The 22440-nt window shown below is 36.7% G+C and overlaps 1 protein-coding gene across 1 annotated transcript in view; it reads right to left on the bottom strand.

Moving 5' to 3' along the window:
- The window catches only part of LOC131088192 (macrophage mannose receptor 1-like), a 53208-nt gene that overhangs the window by 1858 nt on the left and 28910 nt on the right, over nucleotides 1-22440 (bottom strand). Inside the window, exons 11-28 of the mRNA XM_058032044.1 lie at nucleotides 21594-21742; nucleotides 20008-20207; nucleotides 19296-19420; nucleotides 18100-18187; nucleotides 17042-17186; nucleotides 15932-15973; nucleotides 15651-15814; nucleotides 14672-14739; nucleotides 13609-13709; nucleotides 12956-13098; nucleotides 12140-12254; nucleotides 10059-10228; nucleotides 7948-8050; nucleotides 6835-7064; nucleotides 5615-5780; nucleotides 5096-5248; nucleotides 4135-4251; nucleotides 2503-2670 (exon numbers count right to left, since the gene is read on the bottom strand). Of these exons, the coding sequence (XP_057888027.1) occupies nucleotides 2503-2670; nucleotides 4135-4251; nucleotides 5096-5248; nucleotides 5615-5780; nucleotides 6835-7064; nucleotides 7948-8050; nucleotides 10059-10228; nucleotides 12140-12254; nucleotides 12956-13098; nucleotides 13609-13709; nucleotides 14672-14739; nucleotides 15651-15814; nucleotides 15932-15973; nucleotides 17042-17186; nucleotides 18100-18187; nucleotides 19296-19420; nucleotides 20008-20207; nucleotides 21594-21742 (2447 nt within the window). The remainder of the gene's footprint in view (nucleotides 1-2502; nucleotides 2671-4134; nucleotides 4252-5095; nucleotides 5249-5614; nucleotides 5781-6834; nucleotides 7065-7947; nucleotides 8051-10058; nucleotides 10229-12139; nucleotides 12255-12955; nucleotides 13099-13608; nucleotides 13710-14671; nucleotides 14740-15650; nucleotides 15815-15931; nucleotides 15974-17041; nucleotides 17187-18099; nucleotides 18188-19295; nucleotides 19421-20007; nucleotides 20208-21593; nucleotides 21743-22440) is intronic.

A 22440-nucleotide genomic window follows, 5' to 3' on the forward strand; every position in this document is an offset into this window, starting at 1 on the left:
TATATTTTTGTATTAGTATTTATTTCTACATTATTTATTTTTATATCTTGGAGCATACTGAAAATCGTGCTCAGATAAATATATGGTAATACAAACCACTAAATACTGAAAACACTTGGATTTATTTCATACAAAATTATATACACCTAAGACATAGCACAGCACTCTAGTGTATTCTGGTCTCATAGGTAGCTATTTAGAAAAACTAGCAAAAAAAGAATATCAAAAAAGCCCCATGAAGACTGATCCAGACATCAGAATGAAACCAAAAGAAAATCTATACAGTATCTTGAGGATAGACATGGTCAAACATAATCCTCAATGTAATAAAAATTCTTCCAGTACCTGTTATATAAACATAGAAAATGTAATAAATTAGGCTTTCCAATAGACATTGATGGCTTACCTCCATAGACATTTGAAGTCACTCATGAAATTCACAGTGCCCTAGCAGGTATCACATCTGAACTAAAAGGTTTATAGCTCGTTTAAATTTTAACATCAGGTCATGAAATCTAGCTTGCTGGGTAAATAAGCCATCATTTAAGATGAAGATATTTATTTCGCCAGGTGGATATCAAAACAGTTTATTATTAAATCTTAAATCAATGCATCATGTTTCATTTTGAAAAAGGTGAGCTCAGGAATTTAAATTATTTTTCCAGTCCCCCCTTATATCTTTTCCATAGTGCTGCCCAGTGACAGAAGAGAGGGTGTGGGCACCACCACTGTGCAACACAAAGATGCTCCCTCTAAATATCAGGAAACACTTTTTCACTGTGAGGGTGACTGAGCACTGGCACAGGCTGCCCAGGGAGGTTGTGAATTTCCATCTTGGGATGGTCACTAGCCTTTATAAGAAGTCCCTCTCCAGCTGTCTTGTGAGCCCCCTTTAGGTGCTCTAAGGTCTCCCTAGAGTCTTGTCTTCTCCAGACTGAGCATCTCCTCACTTAAGAAATAGTTAGATACTTTGTGGAATAGACCTGCTACAGAACTCTCAAATTACTGTGGTAAAAATTAGCTCAACAAATGAAACAGAAAACAACATCTATTCTACATGAAATGAAACAGAAAACAACATCTATTTCATCATCTACATGATGGAAAACTTCCATCATGTTTTTCTTTCAGTCTCTTCAGAAAACAACAAACACAGCCGGCAATACCCAGTGCAATTTGGTAAAACCATGCTTCTAATGCTCCATTTACTTTTCTGCAGCTATAATTGTTTAAATTCTGCACATGGAGCATTGTCACAGTTCTGAAAAACTATGCCAAGAAAAGCTGCATTTCTATAACAATGTAGGACTAGACTGTGTCCTGTTTTGGGGTGAGTGAATATATAATCCTTGCATTGACACTGGAATTAGGTTGAATCTGTGGCATTCCAGATTAGTAGACTAGACTGGGCTAAAGCTAATTGTAGAAACAAGTAACATGCTTTCATCTGAGAGCTTTCAGCTCTTTGGTCAGCATCAAAACAGGTGAATGCCAATAGTAGCACAAATAATTGAACTGAATGGTCAAAAAGGAGCAGTGGGGATTTATTTTAACACTTGGTACCCATGTCTATGAATTTTTGTCAATGACAATACAAAATGATTGAGAAATGGATTCTGAAAGGGTGGATTTACTGAGACGTTGCAGTGCTTCCTGTAAAAGACACAGTCATCGTTACAAGCATTTGAGTAAGTGAGAATAATTTTGCATGAGAACAAATTTACAGAAAGGACAGCAGAATTTCTCCCACTTCCAGTACTGTAGAGGAAGTCAGTGTATTGCAACTACACATTTCAACCTTCTTAGGAAGCATAAGTAAGAGATTTTGGTATTGCAATGTATGCTGAAAGAAATTATTATGATGACTTTTAGGAATACATATATACTAGATGTCCCTACTATCAAATTTGCACATTCAGTTATTTCAGGATGCCTTCAGTTTAGTACATTCAAACTATGTTATTTGCTTTGCTTTTCATTCATTCATCTTTTCACAGCAGGAGGACACAGAGACAAAAGATCCCAAGCTGTTAAATAAGTCACACTTCACAAATACTCAATTAATAGAAACACTACATCATACTCAGAAAACACGCGCACATAAGACTCGCAGAGGGAAACAAACAATGGGCAGAGCAGAGGGGATACCCTGAGGAGTATGTTTGCATATTTTTGAGACAGATTTTTGTACACAAGGCATGATCCTCACATTGTGATTTCTCAACAACCGTTGATAGAAAACACACAAACTCGTCAAGTGCATACACCAGGTACAGCTGAGATATGAACACTGTCTTCTAAAAGCAATTCTTTAGGGACTTGACTACTGTGCAGAACTACTTTCTGAAGAGTCATTCTATCTTTTTGTTGTCATGGAAATGTGCATCCTTTGGCATTTACAAAAACTCAGAACATCCAGATGAAATGCATTGTGTGTAACAGCCACAAGCTTACAGAGAGCATATTCCATATATAAAACAAATTCATAAATGCAGCACTTACTTTTTGGCTTTTTACAAATATATCCTTTGTAGGAAGAGCAATAGAAATTATTCCAATACCCAGAGTCTGCATACATTTCAACACAGTGCTCATTTTGCTGAGAAGAAGGTTCTCCTACATTCCAGTTGACAAAATTCACTGCACTGCCGTCTAGCCACAACCATAGCCCTGATTGAAAAAAACATTGAATAGGGGGAAAAAAAGATCATCTTAATTTCCATACTTTCACATGCTCCATATTTATTGCCTTTCTGAGAAATTTACTTGTCACCACTTTTGGAGACGGACCACTAAGCTATTTACTTTTGACACATGTTGTCCCTGAGTTTTTATGTAAATGATGTAATATCAGTATCTGGAAAATGGCAGACAAATCTGGCTTATGGTGGTGCAAAGGCAAGATAGTTCCAAGAATAATCTCCCACAAGTGACAGTAATGGTCCAGTGTCAATTATTTATTCCATTTATAGGAATAAGTGAAGCTAAAATATAACTTCACCAGAATACTCTTTATTTCAGTAATTTGTAGGAAGGTTTTGTGTTACTTTTTTCAAATCCCACACTGAAGTCTCTCTAGGTCCAATTTTATTTCATTTGTTTTCCAGTTTCTACTCCTTTCCGCAAGCTTTACACAGACAATCTTCCTTTTTATAGATCTCCTTCCAAAATCTTGTGATCACTCTTGCTCAGCTATGCTTGGGACTTTCTGCTTCTTCCTTCCGGTTCCTTTTTTCTTTCTTTCTTTTAATAGTGCTATTTATTTAGAATAAATGTACTCCTTGTGACTGTAAGTTGTACTCAAGCAAATTCTTAGACTCAGCATGAAAATTGTATTTTGATTTTTGTAAGATTCTATATGTTTTGCCTTTTTTTTGTTTTTGTTTTTTCTTAAAAATTCCTGACACCCTTTCTGTAAGGACATGGCAACTGAATACATCCTGGATACACAAATAAAGGTATGAAATTTAGTTATGCAGTTATGCTGAAATTGCTATAATCACTACCTAGAGCAATAATGAAGAGCTGAAGAATTGTTGTGTTTATGATCACTGTGAGAAGTGTGCTGCTCTACACTGCTCTAGAGCCACTTCAAGAAACCCTTTTTGTGTCAACTGACCGCATGAGGAAACCTCAGCTTTCCTCTATGTGTCATGCATATAAATGACTACCCTCGAATTCTTCCTTTACCAATAATTTTCACTATTCCTGGTTAAGATTCAAGCAATGTAATTGAAAAGTTGTCTTATCCCTAAGAAGTTTGTCATTCAAGTGCTTGGGTAGGCAATTGCAAAAATAATCTTCCAAAACTCAAGAAAATCCCACCTGAAGTCACTTGAATTATTTTGCAACCCTGCCACTGAGAGTTATACAGGTATTTTTTACCTGAACAGTACAAGACTGTACATTAAAGTCTATCATAAGAATAGAAATATCTATCTAATTGAATTTTAATTGCATTAATGTGAAAGCAATAATCATCAAATATAGGATTTAATTAAAGCAGCCTCCTTCCTATTCTGTCTGGCTTTATCTTCCTTATTACAGAATTACTATGTGAAATTTTCAACACTCATGTCAAAAAGCTTGCAGTAATTATTCACTAAAAAAAGACATTAAAAGTAGAGAAAGTACCATCCACATTTCTGTACATTCCTGTCCAAAACGTTGATGTTTTGCCTTCAAGTGGTTCAAGGTTATAGGTCAGAAAGTTGGCTTCAGCTGAGTCTTCAACTGAGACCAAAGAGGCACCTGGAAGACACAGGGAGAGAAAAGTCTCTTAGAGATGTTTCACAGGGGAAAACGTTCTCATTGCCCTGTCAACAAACTGCTTCAACAAAATGCTTCAACCTGAGTATCAGAAAAGAGAGAGGGAATCTTCTCACCCAGTACCAGGCATCTACATTTGCCATGGATTTCACTGGTAGATTCTTATTGAGCACATGACAATATATACTTCCAGTGAAGATACAGCTATAATAAATTCTGCTAGTGTGAGAGTGACTGAGATCTCTGCATAATCTGATGGGAGACCAGGCACCTATATCACATTGCCACCAATTCCATAAACAACAATGCTGCAGACATATGAAGTCCATCATAATCAATATTCATCTGTTTCCCAAAGAAGGAAGTTGAGAGAATGAAGCTGCACAACAGCACTAGTTTACTCATATATTATCCAAACTAAACAGTTTTCACTCCAGTGGTATAAAACTGCAATAATTAAGGGAGAAATTAGATCAAGAATTCAAAAGATAAAAATTCCATTAAGCTTTAGCGGCTGCTGTGAATGAAGCCGTTTATCTCCTATCAGGGTCAAAGCACAAGGTTTCTATTTTCATGATCCTCACTCCAGGCCGCACAGCTCCTCTCACGCCTGGTCCCACATGCACAAGGCAGTGCGGGCCATAGGTTTTCCATTATCTCTCCAATTAAGGTAATAATTGGATGCAACTGTCTTGTCCAACACTTGGATCATCCTTGAACTCACAAAAACACATCTCACATGTTCAGCTTTCCACAGTTAGGAAAACAAGTAGGTTTTGTTACTTGATACTTTTGATACTTGTTTTAGGAAAAGTAGGATACTCACCTAGTCGAAGGCATTCTAAAGATGCCTGGGCCCAGTTTCTAGAAGATGAAGATTCAATGTAGTAGCAATGGCCTCGGAAAGGGATCCAAGATCTGTGTCCTTCTGACTCAGGACACTTTCCTGGAAGCTGAGGGGGCTCAGTGGGAGCTTGAACTGATTAAAAATAGTTTTAAAAAAACCATGTTACTACTTCCTTACTTCAATGCCTTCTGATTTTTGCAGGTTTTGACACTGCAAGTTTATTCAATAGGAGAATAAATAGCAGAGTAGTGTAAGTCTTAGCTTTGCAAAATTTGTCTAACACTCTTGAAATAAAGCGATAACTAACACTTGATATAAAGTGATGGCTATTCACAGTCACACTAGCTCTTTCTTACTATGTGTTTGCCCTAACTTTAAAGTGGCCCAATTCAACCTAAGTAAATTCTAACGATTTAATCTATTTAGCTCTGGAAAAAAACCCCAACATCTCTAATGAGATGTTTGTTAAATTACAATGGTCAGATTTCAAGTTCTTACCATCAGATTTTTTGCAAACTGAAAAGTAACTTTCATTGCAGAATCCTGTCTTCCAGACTCCAGTAATGTCAAGATAGACACAGCCTAGTTTTAGCTTTGGCTCCCCTTCAGCCCATTTCGTGTACTTCATTCTCCAGTTATCAATCCATTCATAATGTCCGTTGGTCTAAGGAAAAAAAGCATCAGCTGGAATGATTAAACTCTATCAATCTACTCTGTCTACATAGTACTTTGTCCTAAAAGGATTGAGGCTTTTCTTAGAAACCACTAACAAATACAAATAGTTGACACTTTGAAATTTTTATTGTGACAAACAGATATTTATTGGGAAATACAGCAGTGCAACAAGTGCTTTTCAGCAAAAGGAAATGCAAAGTGGCATTGAGTTAATGTTGAACTTAATATCTTTAATTTGAAACTAATAATAATTTCATTAAAAATAAATTGTGGGAGTGAAATTCTGATGACTAATTTTTGCACTACCTCTTTCCCCAGAAGTTTCAAGACATGTAGATTATTTTAACTTGAAATACATTTAAATGAGAAATCATTTCCCACCAAAGCTGGTTAACTCATTTATCCTGCTGATTAATGTTAGAGGCATCTTTTGATTTTTGGGAAGTGGTGTGCTAAGTTCATATATTTGGGGGTTCTTTTCATTTGCTCAGCCAAATGGAGTGTGTGGGACAAGTGTCTGTGCCAAGAAGAAAAAGATATCTTATTTAAATTGCAGAAAGTATTAAAATACCAAACAACTGAGAAAGGGGAGACAAATACAATTAAACTAAGTAAACTAATTAATTATTTTTGCTAAATAACCTCAAAAAATGTTAAAATATTTACAGTAATAGCACTTTCTTATACATCTCAAAATTAGGTATTGTTATTAAAATAGATGTTTTCTTCTGTAAATTCTAAAATATTAGGAGTTTCTATCACACTTATACCTGAAATATATAAAGAGATATTCCAAGATGCTAGACTAAAATACCTTATTTGGAAGTGTACAGAGTGGAATATCATAGAAAAAGTGTGAAAAGCACATGCAATATATACAATTTAATCAGATTAACAGAGGATAGATTCCTCTGACAGCACAAAGTATTTAGGTCCAAGATGCAAGCAAATAAGCTAAAATAAAGAGAAATTATAAGACTTTTCAGTTCCTGACATGTCCACGAGAAAAGCAGCATCATATTCAATCAGTTTAATGTTCTTACCACATTACTGTTAAGACCAATCCACACAGGCACCCCATACTTCAATATATTCAGCCACAGGAAGGAATGACTGTAGGGGTCTAAGACACTGGAAAGGTCAAACTGATTTTGTTTGCAGTTTTTCCGTGCATCCTCCCATGTCATTTTGGTGTGGATGAACAAGTAGCTACTATTCCCATAACGGATAATGTTGAATGGGGATGAAGTTGTAGAAGGCAGAAATTCAGCATCTGTAAAATAAAGGATGAGAAAAGACCCATATACTTGTTCAAAAGGGGGGTATGATTTCACTGTGGTTGCATACAGAACAAAACAAAAGTCTTCCTTATTTGATATTCCCTGGTTTATTATCAGCATGGGTAAGATGCACTATGTTTTAAGCCAGCAATGGTAGTAAAATTCAATTACAAAGCTGTAGAAAGGAAAAGAGCTGCTTAAAGCAACTTCTGATAAAGAGTAAAGGAACATTTTGTGTAATCATCAAGAATAGTATTACTAAAATTACTTAAGATTAGGTCGTGAATTTTTTCATAAAATCTTTTTTCATAAAATGAAATGGTTTGCAGAAGCTGTTTGGTTTCCAAAGATTTTTTTCCTAGAAATAAAATGGTCACAACAGACCAGTCCTTAAAGATTATGCAGATATTTAAACAGAAGATGGATTTAAATATTTTTAATCTCTTTTTTGGAGGCAATTTTGCTCAAGTTCAGTGCAGACAGGTTACAGTCTCACTCCAGACAGTTTATGCTACATGTACAAACCAGCATTTTCCATAACATGTCTTGAAAGCCAATGTACTCAGAAAATTAAAATAGTATGGAACAAATGTCATATCAAGGGTCATGCTAGACACAAAGATGCAGATACAAATTCCAGCTCAGGAAAATAGCAACACAGCATTTGCTGGGAAGGGTCAGATGAGAGCAGTGACTAATTGGACTTTTGACACATGTGACTATTTGACCCTTTTCTTCCTGCCTGAAGAACAATTCATGCATTTATCTTTATTGGAAGCAAAATCATGTTTAAATCCACATATTTAAGCAATTTCCTGGTGGGGAAAAAAAAAAAGAAGAAGAAAAGGGTTTGGTTTTAACTAAAAAGAGAATTACCTGCATTAATTTGGCATATATATCCTCTGCTGTTATCACAACTCTGATCAGCCCACTTCCCTGCTTCCTTAACAGATTTATTTTTCATGGCAACACAATCAGCCTCGAGGCAATGAGATACAACACCAGTTAAAAATAGCTAGAATAAGCAAATATGAAACTTTTGACTCCCATTTGCATCTTTGGACACAAGTAATGTTGTCATTTTAGTCTCATATCTTTGTAACATTTAAGAGCACAAGCTTACACAAGTGATGTGGAAGTTCTATTCCTCTTACACTTCACAAATTTCTTTGGTACTTTCTATTGCACAACACTGGGGTGAGTAAGAGGACCAGAGGAATTCCAGTATTCTCAATCCCTAGGCATACAGCATGGAGAGGAGTCACAGGAAATTTAAAGAGAAATCAGATCAATCATTGCAGAAAAGACTGGATAACTTTGCCCCAGAAATAAAACAGAACCCTTAAAGTGCAATGCAACAATTTATTGTTTCAGGCTGTAATAGTACACACAGCAAAGTTAGAACAGCTCCAGCCCAAAGGCAGACACTGGTCTGTCAGTTCCAGCCTTGCTGTGACATTTCAACTTCTCTGACATGGACACAATAACTAGAAATTAGATTAGCACATATTAAATAAACAGTGATTACTGCAAAAGCCTGCAGGGTTACAAGTGGCTCTGTACAATGAAACACCTATATTTATTTTATTGTTTACTTGTTTAGGGTTTTTTCTGTTCCATCTGAAAGATGTTCAGATAATTACTTCATTTTTTTGGGTGAAAACCATTTGGATTTAAATCTTTCCAATTGAACAATTTCATACTAATTTTTACTAACTATGATAATAATTTTTGGTAGGATCAAGTAGAATTAAAAACAAATATAAAATTTATGAAAAAGGGACTTTAAAAGTTGTCACATAAGACTTAATAAAATCCTATTACTTCACATAAAAAAGATACAAACATATATTTTTTTCAGAAGTAGCATTTTTGAAATATTTTCCTTTAGTACTCCAAATTCTACCTAATATTTTTCGTCCTTTAGAGATAAGAAATTCACAGGTGCCCCTTTCAAAGACACGGAAAAGGATATTATACATAAAAATCAAATTTCTACACTAAAAACATCATTCAGGAGAAATAGAGTTAACACTATAAAGTGCTGTAGTTCTGGAGTACATACACATGATCAGAGAGAAAGGAACTCTGTGACCTATCAGATCAGTTTGTTTGACAGAGAAATAGAGAAAGTTATTTTCTGGTGGTTTGGGGGGCTTTCCCTTGTAAAAATTGAATGTCTGTCTTTTTACAGACTTGTGTTCTTTCTGTAACTGACCAGCAGAACTTGCCTCTTTGCTGTAAGACACCTGTGTCAGGGGAATGTTTGTGAATGCCCCTTGTGAGCTACATGCCAGCTGGGAAGCCTGCCAAGCTCAGGCACAGCTGTCACCAGAGGACTGGGAGGATGCTCCCACTGTTGTGCTTTTGGGAAAATGCCACAGGGCAGGAGAATCACTGCCCTCTTTACACAGCCCATGAGAGAACACAGGCTGAACACAAAAGCTGTGAAGTCTTCACGAACTGGAAACTGAAACAAGTCTGTGTATGAGCACTCCATGGATCCTTTCACCAGCTGATACAGCAATTGCACAGGGGCTCAAAAGCTTCACTCTAGCTGGATTTACATCCAATATGTATACAAGTATGAAAGTAGTAAGTCAAGCAGTGACATACCTAAAATCCCCACAAATGCATGAATTCAATCCTAGGCAAGGTGGGTACTGATCTCTTTTCCCTTGGATAACAAGTGACAGGACAAGAGGAAATGGCCCAAAGTTGACACAACAGGATTAGATATGAGGAGGGGTTTCATCACCAAAAGAGTTTTCAGGCATTGGAAAAGGCTGCCCAGGGAAAAGTGTTTAAGTCACCATCCCTCGAGGTATTTAAAAGATATGTAGATGCCGCACTTGGGGTCATGGTTTAGTATGGTGGCCTTGGCAGTGCTATATTAATGGTTGAACTAAACAATCTTAGAAGCCTTTTCCAGCCTAAATAATTCTATAAAATCAAATTTCAGTGAACAATTTGTGATTGCTGTTTACCTGGCCGCTGTACGCATATAAACCCGTATGGCCCGACGGGAAGCCTTTGGCCCAGTTTGTAAAGTAAACCCCTGTTCCATCTGTCCAGAGGAACCTCATTTCATGATTTATATCATTTAATCCAATCCATGTCTCAGTGGCAAAATCTTTTAAATGGAAGGTAAGGAAAGCTAGAATAAAACAAAATGCAAAGAAAAAGAGGAATAATTTCAATATAGAACAGTTGCAATATTTGGCCTCACTGAGATTGGTGATATTAAATACTTTTTCTGAAATACAGAGCACTCCAGTGCTGATAACACAAGCAGGTGAGATGAAAAGGAGATGAATGCTGAGTTGATAAATGGGTAAGTAGATATATAACTGTGGCTTTGGGCAAAATACTTCATCTAAGCATATAAGCTGGTACTGGAATGAACCCCAAAAACATGACAGAAATTGTTTTTATAATGTCCCAAGACACTTTTGAATCCTAGTTGAAGACATTAACAGCTGTGGGGATCACACACAATTTTTGATAATCCCACAAGAGATGTTGCCCCCCAGTGACACAACAGCACCACCGAGCTCCTGCCATTTGTGTATCTGCATAAGCTGTGCTGCTCCAGAGCCACCAAAGTGTTCCTTCCCTCCCTGGACAGCTGGGCAACAGCCTGCACTGCCTTGGCAGGGAGCAAAATGCACAAGAAACATGCTCCAAATGAGACTTAACAGAACTGTTGAACACAAGCAAATCAATTATCACTGCTTTGCACAGTCCAGGTGGGTGCTGATGTGTCTTAGCTAAGGTGGCAAGCTCACAAACAGAGCAGGCCAGGTCAGCTGATATTCATCCATCATGAACATTATGAATTATATTCAATCTGCTAATCCATGATGCATTGAATGTGGTGATCAAATTAATATACCACGGCTTTTGCCAACCACTGCAGTCATGGTTATGAATGTTTTTTCCTCTGAAAAAGAATAGAATAATTTCTGCCTGCTCTATTAATCATTCACCTTCCTTCAGCATTTTTAAATGTATGCAATTTATTCCTCCAGGAATGAAACCTGCAGATTTTTTTGCCAAATATTATCATTGCTGTTCTGCCAAAAACTGTAACAGGAACTCAGGCCTTTATGCCTGCACTTCCTGCAACGAGAATAGTTTTTTGCTAATGCATTCCTCATTTATATTTTACCTAGAATTCAAGTCCTGTGCATGAATTAACCACTGCAGAAATTATGTAAAATAAGAATATAATTGTTTGAAACAGGAAATTTTGATTCTTCAGCTCTTCACACATAGAAAACATAATTAGTGCTAAGTTCTTATCAGCAGTTTAAATTAAAACTATTTAATTGCTCATATTTCAATGCATTCTTTTAAAATGGTTAAGTTTTCAATGCGCTCTCTTGAGTTCACAGACAGTATGTTTTGCAGTATTTTTTTTCATCACATTCACATGTAGGATAGAACAGTATGCCTAAAAAAGGGTCTATCTATCAAAGTCAGTCTAACATCTATCAAGGTCTTCCCCTGTATTTAGCTAGGGTGTGCGCCTTGTTTATTCAAGCATAGGGTAGCTTTATCCCTCTCATCTCCCTGAGGCACGGATGCAGCTCTTGGTTCACTGGAACAATTTCCTCCAGAGAAAAGAGAGGCACTTCTGTGGGGAGAGCTCTGGGTATGGGTGTGAGAACTCAGCCTGTTTCAAGATGCCCACAGACAGGTTCTCATCCCAAAGGTGTTCTACTTGATTTAAAAGGAAAGCCATGCAGCAAGTTAATGCCACCTAGTGAAAACACATTGTTTGGTTGGAAATTGCAGGGTCCAGCTGGCATCATACGCAAGCAGAAAAAAACACTACTTTGGCTGGCAGGACAGTACACACATATATATCTCTCTGAGCCAACACTAAAATTTGGTAGATTCAAGTGAAGATTTCATTATAGATTTCTAAAAATTATATGTTTTGGAACAAAAAAATCAAATATGCAATTATTATTCAAATCTGCTCATATTCAGACAAAACCCCAGCCAGCCTGTAAGGATTAAATGTCGTCTCATCTAGCTGCTACAAAACTGTGCACAGTACCTTGCACTTGTTCATTAGGGATCGAGGCCAGGTTTCCTCCTAAATTCATGCAAGCTGTTCGTGCAGCATGCCAAGTAACACGCTCCTCTTCTGTAGATCCAAATATTTTGTAACACTAAAATATGAACAAATTCTCTATATATTATCTTCACTCCAAAATCCCTCAATTGATAATCACTGTTTTAAACAGAGCAGGATGAAAAAAGGCAGTAAAATAATGCATTTATCTGAAAAAATACATTCAACTTTCAATGAGCTTTTGTGTTGGTTCTAGTTCAATATAAAATTAGAAGTCTCACTAAAGCATTTTGCTCAGCAACTAGATCTGATCTGAAATCCCTAGAAAATAAACAAATCCTGACTTTTCTATAGACAGCTAACAGTGCTAAGTTATGCATGACTGATCTTAGTCTGCCTTATTATTAATTTTACTCTATAACACGTACCATGTTAGTAAAGTTAAGGAAGACAAAATGTAGTCAGTAGAAAGGATTACAGTTTGGTTAAAAAACACCAAGGTCAAGGCATCAATACTTCAGGAATTCTGACTAAATGTGCATCAAAACATTTGAAGAGTTGACTAGAGAATTGTGTTTCATCAACTGCAACAAATTTGCTTCATCAGAAGCATCAGAAAAGCACTTTTCCTGCAAAACAACAGATAGGCAAACAAACAAAAGCATGCATGTGTCATAGCCCTCTGCATAAAAATAACAACAGTCTGTTTTAATAAGAAATGGTATGATTTAAAAATTCCCTTGTTCTCTATTATATGCTTTGCCAAACATCCAGCATAGACTGTGTTTGTTATGGTACCTTGTTACGAAAAGAAAGCCAGGTTGGACGACATCCTCTTGGACTTGGAATTGTTGTTGGAGGAACAGTTGAATTAATGGAACTGTTGTGCCTTTCACATATGTAGGGATTTGGATAGCCACAGTTTATATCATTCCAAAACCCTGGGTGTAAGATAAATGGAGAACTGTATGACACCACATCTCAAGTTGGTTAATGAAATCTGTTTCACTCATTCTCACGTACAGTGCTTTTAGGTGAAAGATAAGATCAAAGCTGTCTCTCAGTTTATTATCATTCAATATCAGTATCTAGGAAAAATATGTCACTTTTTAGCTGTAATTACATAAAGTTAAAAGCTTTGTAGAAACAGGTACTAGAAATTTCATAGTGACACATTAGGTGAATTTTAATAAAAAATATAAACCAGCAATCACAACCATAGACCTCTGGCCGCAGACCTCTATCAGAGCTTCCCCTTGTTAGGCTTCAGGTAAGCACAAGAGTATGAAATTATTAAGTTAAGTAAGTAATAGTATGGTTTACTTAAATAACTTTTTGTAAAAGAGGAACAAAAAAGAAAAACAGGAAGAAAGGATGCTTCACAGAAGAAAAAAAAGTTGTGACGCAAACACACAAATAATGAAATTCCTGAAAAAACATACAAAACTCACCTAAATTCTTATACATAACAACACAGTTTTCATCATTATTTGCAAAGTTAGGTTCATGTGGTGCCCATGCCAAATAATTCACTGGAGTGCCATCCATCCAGCTTCAGAAAAACAATCCAACAAAATGCTTCTTTAACATAAAATAGAACTTCTTCCGTGCTAAAAAAGTAACTTTTTAATATGCTTAATATAGGTGCTCATAGTAAAATGTACAGAGTTTTTTTGCCTCTTTACTAGTTGCATTAAACTTACTCTGCTCAAAGACATACAACATAAAATACAAACATTGGAAAAGATGAACATCCATGTAGATTAGGCAATGAAAAACAAAATTATAACCAGGAAAATTATTAGGATACATCTTTCTAGTGGTCTGCAAGTGACAGAGGTGCCCAGGCTCATCCTTCAGACCCATGCACAAGGTACTTAAAAGTATATTCATCTTAGGGTGCCTATGAAACCACAGGGCAGAAACACACCATTTTCAGAGGCTCACCTAACTTCCTAATTGTCCTCTGGAGGTCCCTCATTGTTATTTGGACTATAAGGAGAACTGAGAACTACTAACCATCTATCCAGGCACCTCAAACACAGACTGAACTGAATCCAGGCCTAAATAAACATCACATGTCAAAATCAATATGGTGCTGCATGCTGACATTCAGAGAGGCTTGCAGAAAACCTGCCTGACCTCACAGTGCAACAGCTATCATTGTTCTAGAAAAAGAAAATAGGTTACATTTGTTCCTTTATTAGGAACCGTTCTCAATGGTTAAGGATGGGGTAAAAGAGCATTTTTACCCACAAAAAGTCTTATATATTTACAGCTAGAACATCTACGTATATTTTCAGTGTAAATCGCATAATAAAGGAAAGTAGATTTCCTGAATAAAAATTCAAAATACATTAGCTGCTGTGTAATTTTTTGTCCAGCTTTGAGCACATTCTATTTAGGAAACATGCAGCATTTCTTCTGGATATCTAGAGCTAAATTGAGATGTAATTAAATCACTTGAGAATACAATAATTTTTAAATTATGACTCAAAACTGGGTATGTCCTACCTCGTACGCTGGTCAATACTCAGTTGTAAACCAATGAAATATGCATCCTCTTTGCCATTTTTCAACATCTAGAATGCAAAAATTAAAATTGTACAAATGCCCTCTATTGTCATATAAACCTATTATATTACTGATGAGTAAAATACCTCTAACTGACAGAGGATATGAACTGGATATATTCTCTAGCCACAACATTTAAGTTAAAGCAGCTCACAGCTGACAGCCCACAGTCAAACTTCACCATTGGCCAAAAGGTGTGGTCACTATCAACACTTCTCACATTTTACTTGGAAGGCACTGAAATCAGCACCTATCGCACAGTCTCTGCAGCAGACATTATCTGACTAATTTCTTGCAAGGATAAGCCCCTTCCTACATTTTGGATATAAATTGATACATGTCCTTGTGTCCTCTCACTGTCACTCTTCAGCCAGCTCAGGAAATGTTCTATGTAGTTCAAATATAACTTTTAAGCACATTGCTGATTAAAAATAAGTTGACCTCAGCCAGCATAAAAAGCAAACAATTCCAATTATATAGGAAATAGGATTTCAAAGCTCTTTCTCATGGCATAATCTATGTTCCAGTTTCTTCTCTCTCCATAATTATATTCTCAGAAGAAGGAGGCAAAGGAGCAAACTTGAGGACCAAAAAGAGACTAGGTAGACTATAGCTTAGCTAAACAGGTAAGATCTAAATCCAATGTTCTGAGTGCTGCATGTAAGTCAGCTGATGCTTTGATCCACAGTACTTAAGATATCCTACACAATCATAACTCATCAGTGTAATACTTTTTGCTAAAATGAAGCCACAGATCCCTTAAAAGTTAGCATTAGTTTGTTCTTCATACCAATCTGGCTTAGTGTAACCGCAACTTCACTATCAAAACTTGTAGGGAGAACACCATGGTGAAAGGGATCTGTGCCCATGCTCAATTGTTTTGGATGGTTTATTCCATAGTATTAATGATTTTTCTTACATATCGCCAGAGGAACTTCCTTTCACTTTCACTCTCGATGACAGAAAGGTCTCCAAAGTTCTTCTTGCAGAACTCACGACCCTCCTCCATAGGGACAGTCTCTGTGCTGAAATAGTACTGTTTGTCTTCATGTATGATCCATCCATCCTCAGTGGTCTTGAATTCTGTAAGAGAATTGCCAAGCTAACTATTCTGCTTCTGAGATGCAAGAGTCCTCCTTAATAAAATTTTAGTGCTTTAGAACACAAACACACACAAAGAGCAATAGCAGTAACACTTACCCGGTGTAGGAGATTCTGTTGGTTCAGGCTTCACACTTGCCCCTGTGACAAAAAATATTTATTATGATTGTATACTTTCTGTCTGAAGAGAAGCTATTTACTGTGTCTGAAAGGCATGTTTTAATACTGATATTGACTTTCACAGTTAGCAATGGATTTAACACCAAAATGCAAAAGGAACTAACTAATCTAAATCTCTCATTTTTTATATAATATTCAATTTTAAATATGTAGTCTTGTTCCCTGAGGATATTCCTTACATGCAAAGTATTATAAGTACCTTGAACTTTACTTGAATCAAGTAATTTTTTACTCTTTGAAAGCAGTAAACCCTATGTCCCAAAGCATTAACTCTATTGAGACAATTGTCCTGGATCTCCATCTCTCTCTCTTCCCCTGGCCACAAATACTTGAATTCTGGTTGAGAGTAACTTCTACCTTAATCTTACAAATCTCCCCAGATAAAATCTCACCGGAAAAATTCCCTTTTTTTTTTGCTATGACATCATGGAGATGGGATCTTGGACGTCATCCTTAGTGTCCCAGGAAATGAATTTATTATACAGAAAACCTCTGTCTGTTTAGGCTTACCAATTAGTTTTTTACTAAAATCTCAGTAGTAATGATGTTTATTAAGAAAATCTATGCCTAAGAAATTATGTTACCAATAAAAGGCAGAGCTGATATTTATTGTCAATAATATAATGTAACATCTTTATTTTGCTGCTCTCTGTCCCACTATAAGAGTGCAGTAAATCACTTAAATGTGCTGCAATTTCTAAAAAGCTCAAATGCAAATACATGCGCTGCTAGCGAAACTCAAGTTCTCCCTAAATCATAGATATTGTCTTGATATCTTCAGTAAATAAAAAGCATCCAAACACATATTTCATGAGAATTTAGCAAGTAATCAACATGTGAATATAGAAGTCAAGTATCTTGAAACCAAGCTCCATCCTCAAACTACACATTCTTATCAAACAAAACAGCACCTAAAGCAAGTAAAGGAGGGAACTATTATTATAAAGAGGTTTTGAAAATTTTTGTTTTTTACAAGAAAAAGTCAAACAAGAACATCTTATTACACTAATAGGCAGGAGTGAGCAATACCTTTTCTTATTTGGCAAATCCATCCATACATATAATCACAGTGCCTGTCATTCCAAAGCATGCTGGATTCACCACCGATCTCTGTACAAAGTTCAACTCCTTGATAATTATTTGGTTCTCCAAAGCCCCAGTTTTCATACCTCACCTATGACAGAAGAAGTTTTGTGAAGATTCTGTTATATGGAAATAAAGTAAGGGAGAGAGGGAGGAGACAGCATCAAAGCACAGACCTACAAATTGTTCCTATTGTCAGGTTAAAAACTGAGCATGAAACGAGGATCCTCCTGTGCAAATGCTGACACTTCAAACTTTCCAGACGGCAAATGGATTGCAGTTTAGGTAACAGTTGTTTTCGTACATACTTGGAAGAATATAAACATCTTTTATGGGACCTAAATTCTTTAAAATACATTTAATAACAATGTTGGGGCATGCTACGTCTTGATATTAAACTAGTTAAATATACAATATGAGTAGAATAGGATGCTATTAGGATGCAATAAAAATGTTGGCATTTGCCTCAAAAGAGGTATTACTTCTATTCTAATTTTCCTATATAAAATCCAGTTTCAGGTTTCTGTACTGACAATCCCCATCAATATATCTTGACCAACCTTGTATCAAGTACACCTACATCTCCAAAATCACTTTCATTTCTACAGTTTTATATCTTAGTTTAAAGTGCAGTAAGTCAAACTGGCATTAAAAAAGTGTCTTCATCTCCATAGCATGTAAGCCATTGCAGATAACGAGCAAAGAAAATAACAACTAAAGAAAGACTATTTTACACAAAAAATCCTTGCATTCATAAGAATATCCTTTTAGTCTGTATGTATTTACTTTCCTTGTTGATTCAATATGTATCTTCTTATCAAAAATCAGTATGTTTTAGCCAAAAATATCAAGCCATAAAATTGCTATTCATTAGCTTTCTTAAAGAGTGCACAATACAGAGGGTTATGATAAAGCATAAAAAATACACAGAAACACATACACTACACATAAATAAGAAGCACAGGGAATGCAAAATAACAGCTGTGGAAATTTAAATTACTCACTGGAGATCCATCACTCCAAGCAAAGCCATCATCAGGATTCAAGTAATATAAACCTATCCAGAAATTCTGGTGGTAATAGCCATTGTTTCTAAAAAAAAAAAAAAAAGTACCAATACTAGTAAGAGCATTACAATATTTTTAACAATCTACCATTTACTACAGTTAAGGGTTCTCTAAGGATAATGTAATGCTGTTAAAAAAAAATAAAAACCAAGGTGGAAATAAATTAAAATGCAGCTGCTTCTAGCTGTTATCATTAAGCATTAAGTCAGACTGAAATACAGATCAAGAAAATTACCAGATACAACTCCTGTAAATAAAGTGGCTTAATGCCTTTGTGTAATGGTTCACTGGCTACTGTTGCTCCGTTTCTCAACTTCTCATTTTCTCTGTAAAGGCACTTACAGCTTTCAAACAGAGAGTTACTTTCTGCAGTTGAATCACATTTTAAAAATATCACCTTCAACTAATCCTTGCCTGCAAGCAGACACACTTTACTGATTAATCTGAATATATTCAGTTAATTTGTGGCAAAGATGCATCTATGACTTCTTCCTTACTGTAAATACACAACTGGGATTTTAATATGGTCCTAGCATTATGCAGGGCCTTGATACTTCAGTCTTGCTTCTTGGTTAGCCAGGGATGTACAAGATCCTTGAGCCTGATTTGCTCTGGTCGTATTGCAAGTATTAGCTTTTCATCTTATTTAGAAATCTCACACCTGTTTTTTTGCAGTTCAGGGACTTACTAACCTTATTTACCCTTCCTTATGTAAAAAAAAAAAAATAAACTGAAGTTGCCTCTGCTTTTTTATGAGTTCATGAAAGTGGCCAAAAATCAAGATATTATCCAGATTTATTAAACTGGATATTCGTTTACTTACGGGAAAATAGCTGGCATCTGTAGTGGTTTTATAATATCAACAACTCCACAGTAAATAGCTTTACTTCAGATGATAAGTGCAGCCTTAACTAGACATCTGGCCAATGCCGTTTCAGCACTACCTTCTGAGGTTATTGCTGCTAGTCATACAACTGTTTCATCAGCCCTACGCTTTTGCTGTGCGTTTGACACGGACAGGGACTGCAGACTGGCTCACACAGAAGCAAACCCAACAACAGCTAAGGAGAACTGTTTCAGGAAGCGCCAGGGGTGGCAGGGGTGAGCGAGGCGCTGTCCCCACGGACACTCACGCGATGGAGCGCCAGATCACAAACTGCTCCTCCTTGCCGTTAATGGAGGCCAGGTCACCTCCGATGGAGCGGCAAAACGCCTGCGATTCCAGCCACGTCTTCTTGTGCTCTGCTCTGGAAAAGGGCTGTGGAGACCATGGTGCCATCAGATAAAACAGACCACATAGAGCAAAAGATCAAGGAATATTAACTACCCCAAAGCAGTTGATTTACAGTTATCTTCTGTGGGGGTTACAGAAACTTTGAGTACGAGTGCTCTCTGTGAAACACAGGCTTGGAATGAGCTCTTTAAGTCAAGTTAGCACACCGCATTGCTGATAAGAGTGTCTACTGCAAGAAAACACCAGACCACAAACTTACCAGAACTGGAATTTAAGAACAGAAGGTCAAAACCTGTAGATTAGTCTTTAACAGAATAAACAAAACCATGAGCATTTCAGTAGAAAGGAAGAAGACTTCTACATATAATCTGGAAAAAACAGTATGAAACAATAGGACACACATATGCCAATTTTTATTGGGATCGCAGAATAGTCTGAGTTGTATGAGACCCACAGGGATTATCAAGTCCAGCTCCCAAGTGATTGACCCATAATGGGATCAAACCTGGAACCTTGGCATTATTAGCATTATACTCTGGCAAACTGAGCTAATCACATGTAGGTGAAGCAAACAGAAACTACCTTAATGCAGAAATAGCCAACATACTTACTTTGAAACAGAAGCTAATACGATTGCTTGAGTCCCAGCCTTCTGGGCACCGGGGAATGGGAGTTGTTGTGGGAACAGGTGGAAGTGTCACTCCTTCTGCCCACACTTTGCATATGAACTTTGCCTTTTCTTCACATTTTATTACATCCCATAATCCACCTGCTATTCCAGTCCTCATGGCAACACAGCCTGGCTTTCTTCCTGATTGTAAACAGGAATGCACGAAAGTGCCATTTAGGGTGTTATAAGAAGTTAGAAAATTTCATATTCTATCCTGGTAAAAATAAAGTCATTTTACAGAGTCAAAAATATTTCTAATCTTAGAGCAGGTCCCCGGGAGGACCACAAAAGTGATCAGAAGGTTGGAACATCTCTCCTACAAAGAGAGGCTTAGGGGTGGGGCAGTTCAGCCTGGAGAACAGAAGACTCCAGGGAAACATTACCTTGACCACTCAATACCTAAAGAGTGCTTCTAAGGTGAAGAAAGACTTTTTACCAGATTTTATAGTGACAGAAGAAGAGACAATAATTTTAAAATTAAAGAAGGTAGATTCAGATTGGGCATAAGGAATGAATTTTTTTTATTATGAAAGTAGTGAGCAAGTGGAACAGGTTCCCTGGAGAAGTTGTATGCCCCATTCATGAAAGATATCAAGTTCAGGTTGGACTTGAATTTGAGCAACCTGGTCTAGTGAAAGGTGTCTATGGCAGTAGGTGGGGACTAGATACCACTCTGTGATTGTATGATTCTAATTCATGAAGACAAAAAAAGGCAAAAAAATCTGTAGTTCATCCATGCTGAAATACTTAATTATGCTTAACACCAAATCACCTGCAGTGGCTGACTCTAGCTAGATCATAACCTTAGATTCAAGAAATTCTCCCCTAAAACTGAATGTGGTTAGAGCTAGTTTCTCAATTTTTTCTATTTTGACTTAAAATTTTCAAGAACTAACTAGGTATATATAAGCCTACATAGTCTTGCCACTTCACCTGACACATTCAAATCAGCAATTAGATTAGGTACTGAAATTAAACAGAATCAGAGGACTTCCTGAAAGGCATATGCAACATAACAGAACACTGAACCAATAACCATTCCCTTTCTGATGTGATCGTGTCAGATTAAATGACCTCCCACTGTTATATTTTGGCCCTCTTTGGCCTTACAATCCCATTTTCTCTAGGGCTCAGAGATGCTTGATACATGCTGATATCCCACACACTCAGAACGTGCAGTGAACAAGTGTGAAATGAGATATGGCCCAACAGGCAGGACTTGCAAGGAGGGTCACTGGGCCTGCAGAGATTGCTCCTCCAGAGCCATACACGCACAGACTTCCCAGAAGAGTTGTAAATCAGGAACTTGGTCTCAATGAAAAGTTTCTTCCCAAACTTATACTAAAAACTCATTTCAGCGCTAGGCAGGAACTTTCCAGCCATGCTGGGTTCTTGGGGAGAGCAGCCTGATGCATTTGAAAGCCATTAGCCATTATGTCATCAAGAGACAGTTAAGGAAAAATCTTCAAGCAGTGAGTGACTTATTTTGGGCCTTGGACCAATTAAAGAGCACAGAGTCATACCTACCAGGCATTTCAGAATTCCAGTGTGTAAATAAGACAGATTCACCATTAGACCACTTGAACGTTCCCTTCTCTTCTACATCTGAAAGTCCAATCCAAAAGTATCTTTCTGTTTTCAGCCCAACCAGGCTGGTCAGATAGGCTTGTTCATATCTGTTAAAAAGAAATCCGTCAATAAATTAATACTGTTAAATTTCTTTTTTAAAAGTTGCAAAAGGTTTGTTATTATCTCAGAATTGGAACTCCACCTTCTGGAAAGCAAAGCTTGAAAGGATTTTCTTTAGCAAAGAATATAACAAAACCATTAAATAATAGATATTTTGTGAGCTTTGATATCAGAGTATTTTGCTTTTTCACAGATCTCTCAGTGAATAAGACGGGCCTAATCTTGGACTGACAGGAAATTGATGGTAAAGAAGAAACCTGACATTGCCTTATGTTTTATACCATTTATTCAGTGAGTTTCTAGTACTCTTGTATTTTATTACTTCTTGTTTCAGACAAATCCAAAACTGAAAAAGGAATCTCAGTGTTACTGAAGTTACAAAAAGTAGAGGCTAAAGTAGTATGATACTAAATCATAAAACTAAGGAACACTGTAAATTAGATCCAATGATTGGGCAAGACAAGTTATATTTAGCAAAGAAACCTATGTAGAGGTAAAGCCTGTCATCGTTCACTATGGTGGTTAAACAAACAGCTCTTAAGCAATCAGAACAAATAAAAAAAGTCTCCTCCTAACAAGGTGTAGTCAGAAGGCCACTATTAATGTTAAAACATTTTTATGGCTGCTGCAGTGTTGTGTTTATAGAGCTACCATTTGTGACAGCTGGGGCTTTCACAGTAGAATA

Source organism: Melospiza georgiana, chromosome 1, assembly GCF_028018845.1.
Source record: "Melospiza georgiana isolate bMelGeo1 chromosome 1, bMelGeo1.pri, whole genome shotgun sequence".
NCBI lineage: Eukaryota > Metazoa > Chordata > Aves > Passeriformes > Passerellidae > Melospiza > Melospiza georgiana.